Source organism: Sinocyclocheilus anshuiensis, unplaced genomic scaffold (genome assembly GCF_001515605.1).
Source record: "Sinocyclocheilus anshuiensis isolate Anshui unplaced genomic scaffold, SAMN03320099.WGS_v1.1 scaffold186, whole genome shotgun sequence".
Classification (NCBI taxonomy): domain Eukaryota; kingdom Metazoa; phylum Chordata; class Actinopteri; order Cypriniformes; family Cyprinidae; genus Sinocyclocheilus; species Sinocyclocheilus anshuiensis.
The window spans coordinates 319,524-336,276 of NW_015542355.1; the positions used below are offsets into that span (position 1 = coordinate 319,524).

At 36.5% G+C, this 16,753-nt stretch overlaps 3 protein-coding genes and 1 pseudogene across 3 annotated transcripts; 2 read left to right on the top strand and 2 right to left on the bottom strand.

Moving 5' to 3' along the window:
* Nucleotides 1-2,879: 2,879 nt before the first annotated feature.
* Nucleotides 2,880-3,594, bottom strand: LOC107691686 (histone H2B 3-like). The gene is made up of 2 exons (XM_016490467.1): nt 3,436-3,594; nt 2,880-3,086 (listed from the first exon to the last, which is right to left on the bottom strand). Exons 1-2 carry the CDS (start codon nt 3,592-3,594, stop codon nt 2,880-2,882), a joined length of 366 nt encoding a protein of 121 aa, XP_016345953.1.
* Nucleotides 3,595-3,832: 238 nt separating this feature from the next.
* On the top strand, nt 3,833-4,746 carry LOC107691636 (histone H2A-like). Its single transcript, XM_016490360.1, has 2 exons — nt 3,833-4,362; nt 4,484-4,746. Exon 1 carries the CDS (start codon nt 3,919-3,921, stop codon nt 4,303-4,305), a length of 387 nt encoding a protein of 128 aa, XP_016345846.1. The 5' UTR covers nt 3,833-3,918; the 3' UTR covers nt 4,306-4,362; nt 4,484-4,746.
* Nucleotides 4,747-5,672: 926 nt separating this feature from the next.
* On the bottom strand, nt 5,673-11,832 carry LOC107691634 (zinc finger protein ZPR1-like; annotated as a pseudogene).
* LOC107691635 (cytotoxic and regulatory T-cell molecule-like) lies at nt 10,932-16,314 on the top strand. Its single transcript, XM_016490359.1, has 12 exons — nt 10,932-11,172; nt 12,470-12,619; nt 12,727-12,879; nt 12,970-13,086; nt 13,537-13,695; nt 14,168-14,266; nt 14,621-14,701; nt 14,831-14,869; nt 14,988-15,053; nt 15,202-15,336; nt 15,453-15,539; nt 15,644-16,314. The coding sequence occupies exons 1-12, from the start codon at nt 11,121-11,123 to the stop codon at nt 15,805-15,807; spliced, it is 1,302 nt and encodes a 433-aa protein (XP_016345845.1). The 5' UTR covers nt 10,932-11,120; the 3' UTR covers nt 15,808-16,314.
* Nucleotides 16,315-16,753: the final 439 nt, after the last annotated feature.

A 16,753-nucleotide genomic window follows, 5' to 3' on the forward strand; every position in this document is an offset into this window, starting at 1 on the left:
CAAAAACATGAAAACCCATTATAAACGAGGCATTTGTTGCATCCAGTGGGGACATAATTACGGATTATAATGACTTATACTGTCTTTTTACGCGTTGCGTTGCATCAGCGCTAAGTTGTTGTATTTCCTCAGCGACCAGCACGGATCAGCTCCAGGCATGTCGAAGCAGATATCGTCCTCTTTTGGAAGACCAAACAAAGTAGTTTTGCTTTCACAACGAAACACACAGCACCTTCACGACATGGCGGCGGCGGCAACAACAATACTACAGCGAGAATAAAAGTTACGCCTTCTTTCTTTGCGTGAACATTTGGGCAGCGTTATGCAAATCTTCCCACATAGTGATGTAGATATGTGGGGGCGTGTTAGAACGAGCCGTTTTAGGTAGGCGTGGCTGACTCTTGACTTTTATAAAGAATATCTCTTTGGATTTGAGACTTTAGTCTTTGCAACTTTACAGATCTTCTTTATGCACCAAGAGCTTGTAACACTCTAAAGAGAAAGGAAAAATTTAAATCGCATCATATGACCCCTTTAAACCGACAATAAAAGCAGTGTTAGTTGTCTAACCTATTCATATTATTTTTCATAAAATACACGCACACACACACACTCTCAATATCCTTTTTTAGTGTATGTGGTTTCAGGTATGCAGCCTTCGTGAGAAAAGTTCTCGTCACATCATCGGTTTTTAGAAATAGATATCACACCCTTTCAGACAAAGCCTGCCATCGTCAGAGTGTTATTTCAACAAAGAGAGCCCCTCTTAAAACTACACGTGAAAGGAACAACGTATACAGCAAAATCCACAGAGTTAAATCAACTCTGCTCAGAGTACATATTGTCCCAATCTACAGAGTGTTAAAGTAACACTGAAGCAGAGTTACCACTGTTGAGGATTATGTGATACGTTTTCATGTCTAAAAGCCTGAGCAGTAGTTGTTCATCTTCAACATTGTTAACAGCAGGTTTTCTTTACTAATGCTCACTCATCAATTAATTAATTGCTTAATTATCCCATTAACTTTAACTCGGCTTCAGTGTTACTTTAACTCTCTGTAGATTGGGACAATATGTACTCTGAGCAGAGTTGATTTAACTCTGGGGATTTTGATCTTCTAAGACACTGGCCATCTGACTATCTGGTTCCTTACTCACATTGTTTCATTTTTAATCTTCTGGACCAGCCAACCTGGGCCCTAATACAATATATAGTATTCCGATATATAAATATCCTACATCTGCAGGAACTTCAAAGACTCCTGGTTAATGCCATGGCGGTTATGGTAAACCACCAATCTATTCACTTATCTATTCAGATTCACTGAATTGTCATTTGCAAAATAATATCATGAAAATATGCATAGGTAATTAAATTCCTCAAGTAATTTATCCATTGTGGTTACTTGATGTGCGCCATATGCATTTATTCAAGGCCAAATGTCAAAACATGATCATGTGGATTCTCTCTCTGCCTGCAGGGGCGTCATGATCAAATCATCTCCCTCCATTATATGTCCCAGTAACACAAGCTGGATGAAATCACAGGGAACAAATCATACAATAAAGTGTACAAATGTCCTGATTTCAATGTAACCTGAGATTTCCTCATTAGTACTTTTAAGTCATCTGTTTTAAAGTAATCACTTACGAAAATTAACCGTGGGTTTATAGTAACCATGTTTTTTGGCGTATTGATTACCATTTGTATAACCACAGTTTAACTACAAATACCATGGTTAAACTATGGTTAGTGTAGCAAAACCATTGTTAATTTGTGTTTACCATGGTTAGAAACCATGGTTTTTGGTTTTATTTGTAGTAAAACCATGGTTAATTTTCATAGGTTTTCTGAGTTAAATCTGCTCTGAAGTGGCTCTGTGCCTCTATAAAGTTGTTTGTAAAAATGCAATGCTGCATAACACTAACATACGCCAGCACTGACCCACCTCAGTCCCTAATTCAAAAGTGGATCAGAGGAGCATAAATCCATATTTAAAATATTCATTTCATACAGTAGGCTATGTGAATTACCTGACTAATCGGTGTTTTGCTGCCTCAGTTATCCAACAGACATTATAAAGACGTTTTAAATGAAACACTATTGTTTTCTTTTATGTTTGATGGGTAAATCTATAATAAAGTCATAAATAATGAATGCTTGTTTTGTTCATGTATCCTCCAATACTCGAGCAGCCTTCGTTCCTGTTGCCATGGTTACCTGCTCGCAAGCCAAGCGTCCTATTAGCGCTCTTATAAACTTTCGTAGATACGGCAACGTCGTTTAAAAACGCATTTTAAACGAAAGCATACTTCGAATAAATAGTGCTGTAATAAAAGCGCCCTTTTCGTACTAAATATTCGGCTTTATGTCGCCACTTTCGTTTATGGCGCAATTTATGTCATAGTAATAAGCTACACATTACCAGGCAGGACAACTCGCAAATCTGCTTGTAGTTACCATTAACCAGTGTATTTATTTATGGTAAATGACAGGGTAGTTATGAAGAAACATTCAGGCATAAGACATTGTTCAGTATGAATACAGTACAGCCTTGTTTGTCAACAAGAAATCAATAAAAACCAAAGCCACAGTGTTTCCCTCTGGTAACTTGAGTTTACAGCCACACGAGTTAACAAATGACGACCATATGCCATAATAGTACAGTACAAGTGTTCACACGTGCAAATACGATCAAACAGGAACAGCCTCAGGTGAATGTTGGTGTTACATATGGAAAGCACTGTGTTTGTGCTCTTCCAGAGCTGCGTTTTATCAAGATGTACCAGAGGTCCCTCATGCGGATATCAAACAACAGTGGATGGTTTTCGTCTTCCATCATTAGAGATAGATTCCAGTCCGTCTTGTTTGTTCACTTTCATTTGGAGCTTGTGTATTTAGTCACGGCCTTTGTGCCCTCGGACACGGCGTGTTTGGCAAGCTCTCCCGGCAGGAGCAGGCGCACGGCCGTCTGGATCTCCCGGGATGTGATAGTGGAGCGCTTGTTGTAATGCGCCAGGCGCGAGGCTTCTCCGGCGATGCGCTCGAAGATGTCGTTTACGAACGAATTCATAATGCCCATCGCCTTTGAGGGGATACCAGTGTCCGGATGGACTTGTTTCAGTACTTTCCCACTGAGCAAAGGTACGTCCAAACGACGTCATTTCAACGTCTTTTTTCGGACGTTGAAATGACGTCCCCTGAAGAGCCAGAATTAAAGTTTTTATGACGTCTTTTTTCGACGTCTTTTGGACGTCCAATATTGACGTCCACAGGATGTCTTTAAGAGGTTAAAGTTTAGTTCAGATGTGGTCATTGTTGGACGTATTTTCAACGTCTTATAAAGTCAACTGCAGTCTCATTTAGACGTCATTTATACTGTTTCTGGACAAAATAAACACTCTTAGGCTGCATTCAATTCAAACTCATGGCACGTCGGGCCGACGTCCCATGTTTGTTGGGTTGTACACGTAAATGGCATAACTCTCTTTCCTGGTCTTACGCCTTTTCTTATCCCCCTTCTTCTGGGTCTTGGTGACAGCTTTTTTAGACCCCTTTTTGGGAGCGGGTGCTGATTTCGCAGGTTCAGGCATTGTGTCGGTTTTTCACTAAAGCTCAGCTGTCACAGGATCTTTATGGTACGCGAACTTGATGCGTACATTTTGCCTCTTATTTATAGAGTTGGCATGCAAATTAGAGCGAGCACAGTCTCGGTTTTGATAGGATGACTTTCTAACGTCATAGACTAAATTTTGAGCGGCGATTGGTTGCTTGTTTTAGAGTGAAACCATCCAGTCAGAGCACACGTCCGGGTATAAATACCAATCCCTGCTTACCTCATAAACGGAAGTACATTTGACTAGCAACACTAAACGGGACGCTACTATTAGCCAAACAAGCGGTTCCTTTGTCAAAACATGTCTGGAAGAGGTAAAACCGGTGGAAAGGCCCGCGCAAAAGCCAAGTCTCGTTCATCCAGAGCTGGACTTCAGTTTCCAGTCGGACGTGTACACCGATTATTACGCAAGGGAAATTACGCCGAGCGCGTAGGCGCAGGAGCCCCCGTGTATTTGGCCGCTGTCCTGGAATACCTAACGGCTGAGATCCTCGAGCTGGCAGGGAACGCAGCCCGAGACAACAAGAAAACAAGAATCATCCCCCGTCACCTGCAGCTGGCTGTCCGCAACGACGAAGAGCTCAACAAGCTTTTAGGCGGCGTTACCATCGCCCAGGGCGGAGTGCTTCCAAACATCCAGGCAGTGCTGCTGCCTAAGAAAACCGAGAAGCCAGCCAAGAGCAAGTAATGAGGCTTTGCGATCATGGACAATGACGCAAACGCAGCTCCGCTAGTTTGAGTCTAAGTAATGTTATGTTTCCTACTTCACTTTATATTGTGTATGTTTTAATGAAGATGACAGCTGCATCTTGTAAACTTTGATTTCTTTTTTTTTTTTTGGTGTTGATAATTGCTCTTTTGGACAGACGCACTCCCTCACACAAGAAGAGATCTACACCACCACTGGCTATAAATGGCCATGGGACATTTAACCTGCCATCACGGTGGACAATCCTTACTGAGAAGGTGGGGGGAACTCCATTTGTGGGGTGAATGAACATAAGTATTCCATCGTATATGGACCAATGCTGGTTACATTTGTCACTGCTTTAAATTACATGCAAGTCATGTCCTTTATCTGCTGTTCAAGTTTCAATAAATGTTAAGTGCCAGTGGAAGGCACAAAGAACCCGTGATACATTGTTTTTCTCGAAGTTGCATGACTTGAATGGTCTAAAAGAGAAGCTCTGTAGAATCAGTTACATTTACATAATTTTAATAACCAATATGCAGAACAAATGAGTCATTATTGTGCCAAAAAAAGCAGAAATAATGTCATTTACATATTTATGAAAATGTACATGTTTTTTTTATTCATTGATCACTTGAGAATGAATGGCAGTAAACCGGTATGCAAACAATGCCCTGTGAACACTTGTTCGCTGGTAAAGGACTGTGCTGTAATGGCTTTGTTAGGAGCTATTTTTCTGACACTCACCAAATGGTGCCATTTATCAGTATTAACAATATTAAAGAATAAATAATTGACTAATTAGAAAAACACAATGTACACTAAAGAGCCAGATAATTGAAACTGAATGCATCGTCAGCAGTGTAACTGCATGTTCCAATATGGTCATAAAATCTATTATAAGTTGCATTCGGGTTTGATGTCATGCTGAAGCCATTGTTAATTAGATATCTCACTGAACTCAAAGTGTACAGATCAGCACCATACTTATACCATACCGTTTTATTGTACAAACATAACTTATTATATTACAGCCTTTATGAGTCAGTCCAATTACATGAAAATGCATCCAAAGAATTCACATCCAGTGTGCTTAAGACTACTTTATTAAGTGTCTGTAGTTTTAAGTACTTCAAAAACTTTCTAACAATTCTGTTGTTATACTGGTAATTAACATGAGCTTCATAGCCAAGATGACCAAAACTTATAACTTAAATTTGTCACAGACAGCAAGGAAAATTCAGCACCTTGCACTTATTCAAGCAAAAATATTTTTTTTCCCCTTTCAAATCATAACGCAGCCTTTAAAAGACATTATGGTTTTCAGCAGTGCTAATTACATGAGATATTACAATAAATGTAAAAGTGAATTAAATAATGCTATATAATGGCTTTGACAGAATTTGGCATATAACAAGATATAACCTCCATTTTTCTCTAACTTTAAGCCTATTTCTCTGCGTACCCTTCTGTTTTCATGTCATTCAGCCCCAAGTCTTCGTTCTGCTCAAAGGTCCTGGTGTACTTCTCAATCTTCATTTCTGGATCTGGATCTGGCGCATAAACATTCTGCAAAAAGGTGTGAATTGTTAGCCTTCAGAGAAAAAGAAAAACATACATATTTTAAAATATTTAAAATCAAACAGATTCAAAACAATAAATACTACACTTAACCATGAGATATTATAATAGGGTCCTTTAAAAAAAAATAAAATAAATAAAATAAATGTTGTTCCTAGCTCACCTGAAGATAACTATTTCCTGCAGGATCATCCAGGATAATGTGCACATCCATTTCCCCTGCTATTATCTAAGAAACATTTTGTAAATACAATGCATTAAGACACCAGAAAAAGAAAAAAAAAAGTATTAAAAAAAAATGTATATGCATATATACGCAATATTCAAAGAAGAAATTTTTTGTAATTGTATAAATGACTAATTCTATATATATTTATATAATCTATTACAAACAAATTATATAAATTATTTACATATTTATTTTTTCAGTAATTCTATATTTATTTTCAAAAATTATAAACAAAGCAAGCTCCTTTTTTAGACATCATATTGAGAATATTGTCATTGCTTTTAACAGCGAGGAACATTAACAGAAATGTAATATATTTCAAACCTTGTCAATCTTTTGCCCAAAGAGTTCTAGTTTCTCGGCTCTATCTGCTGTAGAGCTGTCTCCACACATGAAGGGGTTTTTTGAAACAATCTAAAATAAGCATAAAAGCATAAAATAAGCATAAAAGGAGCTGTTTGTTGATAACAACAAACACTGTTAGCTGGGCTTTGATTCCTACCAGGTCTTTGATGTCCTTGAGAAGTCCTTCCAGCGTAGTGAACTTCCCTCCGAGAGCTGCCATCCCCAACTCAAACTCCAGCTCAGGAATTAACACGCTACACGTCTCTGACTGAAACACACATACATATATTAATGACGATAGTTATGACAATAAAATGTAAAAGATGTTCACATAGTGTCTCTCAAAGTTGTTGTGAGATGAATCCACCTTCAGCAGGTCTCTGGACATATCTGAAGGGTCGGTTAAGTTATTCTGGTTCCCAGCTCTTCTGTGGCTCCTCCAGATTTCACCTATTTAATGATGTCATTCAAAAACAATATATGACAGGGAAACAGCAAAAGAAGTATATATAAATAAACTAAACAGAAGTATAATTCTGAAGTATAGTTCATTATTCCCACCTCATTGGTGCGATGTCTGCAGCTGTCACAATTAGTGGCCATTATAATGACCTCTTTAAAGTGTGGGATTTCTGCAGTTGGGTTAAGGGGCCTACTTTATTTAAATTATGACGCACAACAGCTAGACTATTTTGATGTACCATTTCTCTATGCAGCACTTTTATACACGGTTATTTCCACAAAAGAATATCATACTACAATTTTTATATGTATCATACCAAATTTACCACTAATTTTAGCCACACCTGCAAATCGCTTGCTTGGAACCATTGGATACAACACATTTCTCTAAATTAAAATAAACTGGTAAAGCAGGATATTAAAAAAAAAAAAAAAAAAAAAAACTACATGGACAGCCTGTATTTAATTTTGTTTAGCAATTTACCACATAAAGAATCATCTGAAAATGTATGTAATTTTCTATCATACTTTAAAGGATACGAACAAGCTTCATGTTTGTATTGGCTGGGGCGTTGCATTCTGGGCAGTTAGTGTTGAACACTAATACCTCATTTCTCATTGTATCTAGATCACTGCCAGGCTTTTCGTCATTTTCTTCTTCCTCTACCTTTAAAAAGAGATGAAAGAAACTGAGATCTTGCAGTTTTCCACACACAGCTGAAGTCAACAGCAGATGCTGTAGCAGCTTCTAACCTCTATTCCTAGTGCAGCGTTGTGTTCAGGCGTCCTTTTGTAATGTGCGACAGTGAGAGCCATGTCTTTCTGAGGCGCAAATGGATTCTCAATAAAACTGTTCCCTGATGGATCATCAATAATCTGTTGATAGAAATCAAATTAGTTATTCGTTAGTTCTAACTTGATGATAATAAACTAGCAACAGTGTTTAATCTTTTGTCAGTTGCAATGAATCTTTCTGCAGTTTACTATCTGCAAGACATACTAATGTGAATTCCTTTTCTACTTCTTTAAGTTTTTTCAACCTCTGGATGAATTCCTCTATTTTTTCAGCTACAACTGGATCTGTTGCCTGAAATGTAGAAAGAAACAGAGTCAGATAAACAGAACTCTTCGCATAACAAATCCTTCACACCTATTATTTCACCTATGTTTTGATATTTTATTTTCAAAAAAAGTTATTTGAAACATTAAAGCAGACACTGTACTTGCATTTACTATGCTTTCAGTGTATATAAAATCACTTATGTAAATTTAATTTGATAGATACACCAAAATGGAACTTGTCTTTGACCAATATACCTATATAATGTATGCTCTTGCAACATAAATTATGGGTTTCTGTCGTAACACAATTGATCTCAAATTTGTGATACTCATTCACAAATAAAACACACACCTTTCTAATAGGTTGGTCTTGTTCTAAACCCGCCACTGCTCTGTCCAGAAGGCCCTCGATTGTTGACAAAGCTGAACAATCAGAAAGACGACAAAATGATTGATCAAACTGCATTTCATTAAACTGGAACTTTCCAAAATATTATTCTGAAGATTCAACAGACTTCTACTTCAGTTAGAGGTCAAAATGGAAAAACTTACAGCCGTTCTGTGTGAAAGCAGGAATTTCAAAATCAAGTTGTGGAATTCTGGTGGACGCACTGTCGGACTTCACAACCTCTCGGTTCATGTCCTGCACAAACGAAAAACTATTTGCTTTGCTTATTCCTGAGAGCAACTTCAAATGTGGCAACATGACATAAATGATCAGATAATAAATATCTAACACACTTTAACAGGAGATGCATACCTCTTTGGTCTTCACTTGTAAGGTGTACAGCACACCCTGTTCTTGTATCCGACCAGCAGACTGGATTTCTGTGTTGGTCCAGTTACAGTGTGGACATGTGAAAGAGCTGATGATGATTTCTTTGAAGAAAGGGATCTTAGTAAGCAGTAGACGTGTGCTTCCCTGGACAAAACAAAACATTGACATTTTTTACTAGTTTAGAAAAATAGATGCATTACTTTAATAGTAATAATAATAATCTGGATATTTACATTTTCATAACAGGTCATGCACAAACTCTCGATCACTGTAGGTTGCTGATCTTCATCTTCTGCATTAATGTCCTTAAAAACACCACCGCGGACTCGTTCCTCCTCAATAACTGACATCCTGTCAGGTACTGTAGGTTACAACTATTTACACTCTCTGGTTTACTGGTAGAAGTGGTTAGTTATTAATGAGTGACGTTCTAGAAGTTTCCAGCTGCTTTCGCACGTTTTTTGTGTAATATGCTCATGTGCGCTTGAATCATCACCGGGTCAGAGCAGATTCGCAAAACCTGTCAAAATAAAAGTCTCGACTAAACATCTGATTAGTGCATCAAGATGCTTTTTTTTTGCGTTATGTTTCTTCGTTTAATGTATCTCGTTTAATATGCCTATATTTATAATACATGCAAATACAGTACAGCAACAACGGTAACTGAACAACAGTAGCGAGTAAGTTAAACATAATGGCGGTATCAACCTCATATATGGCATTTTTTTGTACAGTGCCCTATATATACAGCATACAATGCATACAGTAGGCCTATGCATTCGCATACTCAAAATAACTATTTGACAAAAACTTTAACCATAATATGTGAAATATTTGAAGTAATTATCTGTCATCGTTTGTTTCGAATCAGCAGCCACTAGATGGCGCTCCCTCGGCTTGAGTTGACTTCTAAACGGTGTTAATACACATTCTTGGTAACAACCACTGATCTACTTATAATGTTCTCCATTATAGATCAGTGGTAACAACCCAACCACAATGTAAACAATCACATCAGACATTTATTAAAACAAGGCTTTCAGGATTTTACATTGTTCTGACCACATAATTCCTGTGAAGCAACTTAATTTGAAACTTGTGGTAAACTATGAGAATCTTCTTGGCCTTCAGCATCTCATTCACTGCAGTGGACTAATATGACATGTATCATACATTGTCCTTGATGGCATGTCCTAGCCAGAAAATATCACAGCTTTATATTTTACTCATAATAAACTAGCATTGTGTAAACTGGCCCTTGGTGCCAGAACAAAACTACTGACTATAATAAAATAGGCTAGAATATGCTTTATAATATACCTAATGAAAAGACAGAAATTAACACATTACACAGTAACATCTGTATGAATACTCAATTGTGTTAGCTACATTACTGCCTGTCTGATGTGAACTCTATTTAGGTTGTTGTATCAAAATGGGGAAGTTGTTTTTTTTGTTGTTTTTTTTTCCCACACAGTTGAAGTGGTCAGTGGGCAGTGTGAAATTTGATCATGTGATTTTTCCCCCTCACAAACCTAATAAAGACCTTCCTGTTCCTGCCGAGTTGTTTAGCGTTTTTGTGTAATAATACCAGACAGTGATGACACTTTTGGTGACGCTGCCATGGGTGCTGTCGTAGAGATGCTAAAAATAATTTTTAATTGTCAATAGAACACCATTAGATGGTTAATCATGGTTAATGGACACCTATAAATTCTTGATTGTTTCTTGACATACATATCGAATTACAGGATTTAGAGAAGAAATCTACAGAAATAAATATACAAATAATATCAGTAAATACAATGTTTTTTTTGTTTTTTGTTTTTTTTTAATGTAAAAATTCTTAAAAATCCTTATTTCCAGGGTTAAATTAGATACTAGATGATTCATCACAACTGGCAGAAGGTTTTTTTATTCATCAACTGTAGGATGGGAGTTATTACATCGAAACTTCAGTAGACCTTTGAAACTGCCTATAAGTTAAAATATAAGTTTTTGAAAGAAACTTATAGTCTTATAATTTAAAGAATTTATTATATTATATTATATTATATTATATACAGCATTTATATACTGTGGAATTATTAAGAAAACTGACGCCAGTCAGAACTGAAGTCTGAATTACTTAATAACTTAAGAAGAACTTAATAACTTAAAGAACTTCAAAAGGTCAAAAGGGGGCGAGTGTAATTTTGCTAAAAGAGAACCAATGACCGGCCGAAATGCCCCTGAAACTTCACACATAAAGTCGCACAGGGGAAAAGACCGTGACATTGCATGATGTCATGGAAGCCGCTCTCTTTAAAAGAGTCTAAGCAGAGGAAGTGAGCTTCAGAGTTCAAGAGCTGCAGTATGGAGATCAAAACAGTCTTAGTTACTCACACTTTGATGTTGATCGTAGGAGGTAAGACAAACTTATTTCTTATTTACATTGGTTTAGGCTACATCTCTGACTTTTAAAGTAGCGTTGTGGTTGACTAGTTTGTGATCATATTTACCTGATACCTTTAGGTAGTTTGCATGGGTAGTTATGTTTGGGTAGGTTACATCGTAAGAGAAGGTTTCAGTTGTATGTCAGTGCATTAAATGCTTTATCGTATGATGGCATATGATAGATTATTACATGATTTTAACATTTTTTTCAACTCATTTTGTTATTCTTGTTGGATTGGTTGAATGATATAACTTTAGTTTATACGCTGTGCATAAACTAAAGTGGTAACCTGCAATTGTTCCTTCAGAGAGCTATTTAAACCTTATTCAACTTATAAAATGTAGTTTTGTTGGCATAAATGAATGTATTTAGGTTGATTGAATGATATAACTATACGCTGTGCATAAACTAAAGTGGTAACCTGCAATTGTTCCTTCAGAGAGCTATTTAAACCTTATTCAACTTATAAAATGTAGTTTTGTTGGCATAAATGAATGTATTTAGGTTGATTCAGCAATATTAATAACCATTTTGGCTTCAATAAGACCAGTTAATTTAGTTGTTACCATTTTTAGGTTACCATTTTTTTCAGTGTAAGTTAGCTCACCTTGTTGTTATAGAAACAGGAAAATATTCTTGCAAAGATGCATATAGTATCAACACAGCAGAGGACGTGAAGCTTTTCAATAATCATCCTAAATAAGGAAAGACAGTATCAGTGAATATATTGCACATATTTCAAAATTAAAACAATTTACATTATTCTATTAAATTAAATTCAAAGGTGAATAACAGAAAAACAAATCAACTGAATAAAATTAAGCATTGCACTGTAAGAGAACTGTACTACTGTTACTGTTTTTTACATATGACTAAAAAAATCACACCTTCATGTAGCCGGATTTAGAACTACATCTGTTTATATGTGTACACATCTGTGAGTAACATTTTAAGACCACTGTTTCCTGTTCCAGCATGAGAATGTCGCTTTATGTGTGACAGTGGCAAGTTTTCTCTCGCTGCAAGAACGAACCACACAAGAAAATAAAAGACCACTGACAGCAGTCACTTTTTCTCTCTATTACAAAGTGTGGCCCCCTCTCACTTTCAGCCGCAGCTCCTAAAAGCGGCAAGAAAACACAAATGAGTCATAGCAGAGCGTAGGGTGTCTGTGGTCTTATCTGCCCCCTATCAACCTACTGCCAATTATGTGAGAAGCTTTGTTAAAACATGATGATACTGACTTACTTCTCTTCATTCTGAACAGGCATAAGAAAATGTCTGGCAACAAAGTATCTTACAGTGGCAGAAGGAGAAACGCTGGTATTGAGATGCCCTCGAAAAAACTTCAGTGAGAATGGACACATGGAGTGGAGAAATCCACAAGGCCATCTTTTGTTCTTTAACAATAAAAAAGGTGAGGGTGTGAACACTGTATATTGAAGATTGTATTTCAAACACATTTACGTTTCCTCTTTATTGTATCTCATAAACATCAAAAATGTATTTCACGTTCCCCTACAGCTCTAAGAGACTCAAGGAGCAGCATTTTTCATTTAAGCAGCTCTGAATATACATTACACATGTCTAATGTTACCTTAAAAGATGAAGGGCTTTACAGATGTCTACTGTATGACAATAAAGTCATTTCAAAAAGATTTAAAGTAAAAGTATTAGGTAAGTATATTTACTTCTCATCTTTTCCAAAAACATGCATCAAATATGACTATTAAATATGAAATTAAACTCTTTTTGTTTGGATCACAGAAATTCCAAAAATAGAAATGGCAGAGTATAAAGATAAAACAATCATCAAGTGTTCAGCGGCAGCGAATGGCCACCCACCTGAACTCTCTTGGCAAATCAGTGGGGTTGAAATCGAAGGTAAGTTACGAGAAGTGTCAGAGTGGGCAGACAGTTAGGGGGGCAGACAGGTGTACACACATACTTACACACACACACACACACACACGTATGTGTGTGTGTGTGTGTGTGTGTGTGTGTGTGTGTGTGTGAGAGAGAGAGAGAGTTTGGAGTCAGTAAGATTTTTGATCAGATTGGTGACTATGACTTTCAAAAATTTAAAAATATTACTGAAAGACATACTGTGCAAAAAGTTATACTGAAAAACAAAATTCCCATGACTTCTGACATTTCTGTCACTGAGAAACGAATACCTCGTGAAAATAGAGGAACCACGATATTCTGAAATAGGTCAGCTAAGGACAAATGCAAACAATAGTACTATCAATAGTAAATCTAGGGTGTTTCTCAGACTATTTGATTAATAAATCACAGATTACTGAATATATGCACCCTGTTTTGTCCTAACAGCTCTATCCAATACCTTGCGGGAGGAAAGATCCAGCAGGTCACTGGCAATTAGCCTCTTAACAGTCAAAACTCATATCAGGAAAGCAACGGTGATGTGCCTGGCAAAACATACAGCTCTCCCAAAACAACTGATAAATTTCGTCATTATTGAAAATCACTGTAAGTATACACAAATGGTAGGCTACATATAACCAACTGCAGGAATAGCAGAGACCACTAACTAGAATTGATAGTTGAACTAACCTCACCAACACCACCACTGATGTTCCAAGCATGTGACCAAAAACAGTGCCAATTCGCCATAAATGACATTAGCCAGTATTAGAAAGAGGAACTGAAAGATTTGGGGATTTTTGTTTGGCTGTGCTGCACAGGGAAAGTTAATCTACACTTCAGAGTATTTGGTAGTTTCCTATTTAAGTGAATGTGTGGTTCACATTAGAGTGGTCAGTCACATGATGTCAGGGAAACTATTTCTTTGAACAAAACAACTGTGTTCCCCATCCAGAACAGATGCACTAAATATTTATAATATAACAAACACTAAGCCAGATTCTTACAAGTAAACAGTCAAACCATTTTCTGATGGGATTTCGGAGTAATTAAATGTTTTTATTGTACTTTTGCATAGCTGTTACGGCCTCCACGACAAGGTACTCCAGTACTAGAGATGAGCTAACAACTGATGTAATGATCACAGCCACTTCTGCTCCTGTCATTAGCAGTACAGGTGGGTGTTTCTCTTAATTTCATGTCTTAGTATAGGTCATTTCATTTCTTAATGGCCGCACCAATTACACTAAATAAACTAGCTATCTCAAAAGAGTCTGATAATGACAGAATATTTTAAATGTAGCTTACATAAAAACGAAAGCAGAATCCCCTTTTGTGCGATGGTTTCACATAAAACCACAGAATGGAAATTGCTTTTGCTCCTTGTATCTCTCTGCCTCCATCTTCTGGTAGCTTTTGAATACTGCACACAGTCGTTTCAAGGCATTTGAGTTTTTTTTTTTTAATTTGAGCATTCTGCTTATCTTTGATATCTCAGCAACTGTTTAACAAATACACCGTCTGATTACAGCACATGTGGAACTGTCATCAATTTCAGAAAGTACTGAAGTGCTCCCAACAAGAGACAGCACTACCTCAAACAGCATACAAGGTATAAATATGCGAATATGCATGATAAAATACTCGTTTCCAATATTTCCATTTCACCTAAAAGTTAGTATGTGTTTTTATAAGACACTTTCAGTGTTTGTTCGCTGATTTGCTTTGTGATCTCTTTTAGTAGAGGAACATTCCACAGCAACCAATATAAGCTTGACAAGTAAGTGTTTTAAAATGTCATTGTTCAATATTTAACATAATATACGGAACATAAAATATCATTAATCTTGCTTATTTTATATAGTGAAGTTGATCTCAGATCTATCTTTGCATTTCAGCACACAACATAAACTCTTCAAATTCACCTGATGAATTCCTGACCAAAAATGACACTAACTCACAAGGTGTGAAGCTCATGCAAAACAAAATGCTTATGAACAAACCAGCAAAACTAATTTCTATCTTGTGCTCACATAAATGTCTAAATGAAAATCAAAGCAACATGTAAAGGACATTAATTACTGATTGCAGTATTACTTTGTGTATTTGCAGGTTTTGGCAAACAAGATCTAAAGGAAAGCTCACCACTGCTGATCCTGCTGGTCACAAGCCTTGTTATATGTTTGCTTATTGTAGTCATCTTCTTCTTGTTCAGACTGCAAAAGGCACATTTAGCCTGGAAAAAAGGTAATATAAGATTAGTTAAATATTTATACTTTACATCAAGCTTCAATTATATTATAGAGTTTAGCTGAGATTTAATTCTGGATTCAATTTTTAATTTTAATCTGTTGTTATAACAGAGAATGAAGAATCAGACCAGTCTGTGGAAAGCAGCAAATCAAAATCCAGTCATGAAGAAAAGCGGTCCCAGGAAAGGAGAAGACAAGGTACAACCGCTGAAACCACCTAATCTTGTAGTTCAAACATATAAGCCTTTGTGTCTTTACAAACTATTATTAATATTTCGTGTTTCACTTGATTTTCTGTCTAGGCTTTTGGAACTCAAATTTCACAGAATACAACTTGGAAGAACCTCCACAGAATACAGCAACTTCAGTAGCTACAGTGGATGTGATCATTGAAACACAAGACAGTTCAACAACAGCAGCTTTTAACAAACTTGACGGAGCTTGTGTCAAGGAGACTGAACTTTAGAGGAAAATTCAGCAGGTTCTGAATCCTCATAAGAGACTGAACTGATTTTGCAGTTCTGTTATGAACAATGGTGCTCACTAAAAGATGATGAATATAGCTACCAATTTTTGTATATACTGTATGTACTGTTTTTACATTTCAGTCACTGCTGGTTTACATTATTTTTTACTGAATGTAAAGAAGCGTTTTATTATGTGTGCTTTATTGTAATGTGTTTACAGTTTAATAACTTTGAAGTGTTCCCTTGATAAAATTGGAATTGACTGCCATGATATTTCATCATCATATTACAAATGTGTCTTTTTAACCTGAAATGGTTGCTGCTTGCCCTGTTATCAAGGTTTGGCCTTCTGATATTCAAAAGTCAGTGTGCCTTTTTTTATAAATAGTGCAGAAAATTAAATAAACTATTTTATGTAACGTGTGGATGTTATGCCTGACGAATCTTCTAAGGAATGAAAAAATAAAAATGTTAAATAAGACTTAAACCAAGCGCACTTTTTGGACGTCACTTCCTCTTCAATATTGTTTTGGGCTTAACGAAAACGCATGTGGTCTTTAAATATTAACGTTTTTAAGCCTGAAAAGCACTTACTATGTGACCTTTGTCTTTAGTGGCTTTCGTTTCATATTATGTTGCAGACACATTTTCTACTTCCTTATTTTTTGGCGATTCGTATTCTGTGTGTGTATCGCCCCCTGCTGGGCGTTTTGTGCAATCATAGTTTATTTCCTGGTTCGTTCCCTTTCCTTTACTTAGAAATTTCGTTTTTTTTCTTATCTCTTTCCCCTTTAACAGGATAAATAATAATAATAATAATAATAATACTCTGCCTCAAAGGTTTCAGCTGGTGTTCTGACGATTTGTGCTACCCGCTCAGATTGTGCTACCTCCCATTAAAAAGATAGGTAGCGCAAATCGATAGCGAAACATGCTACCTATTAG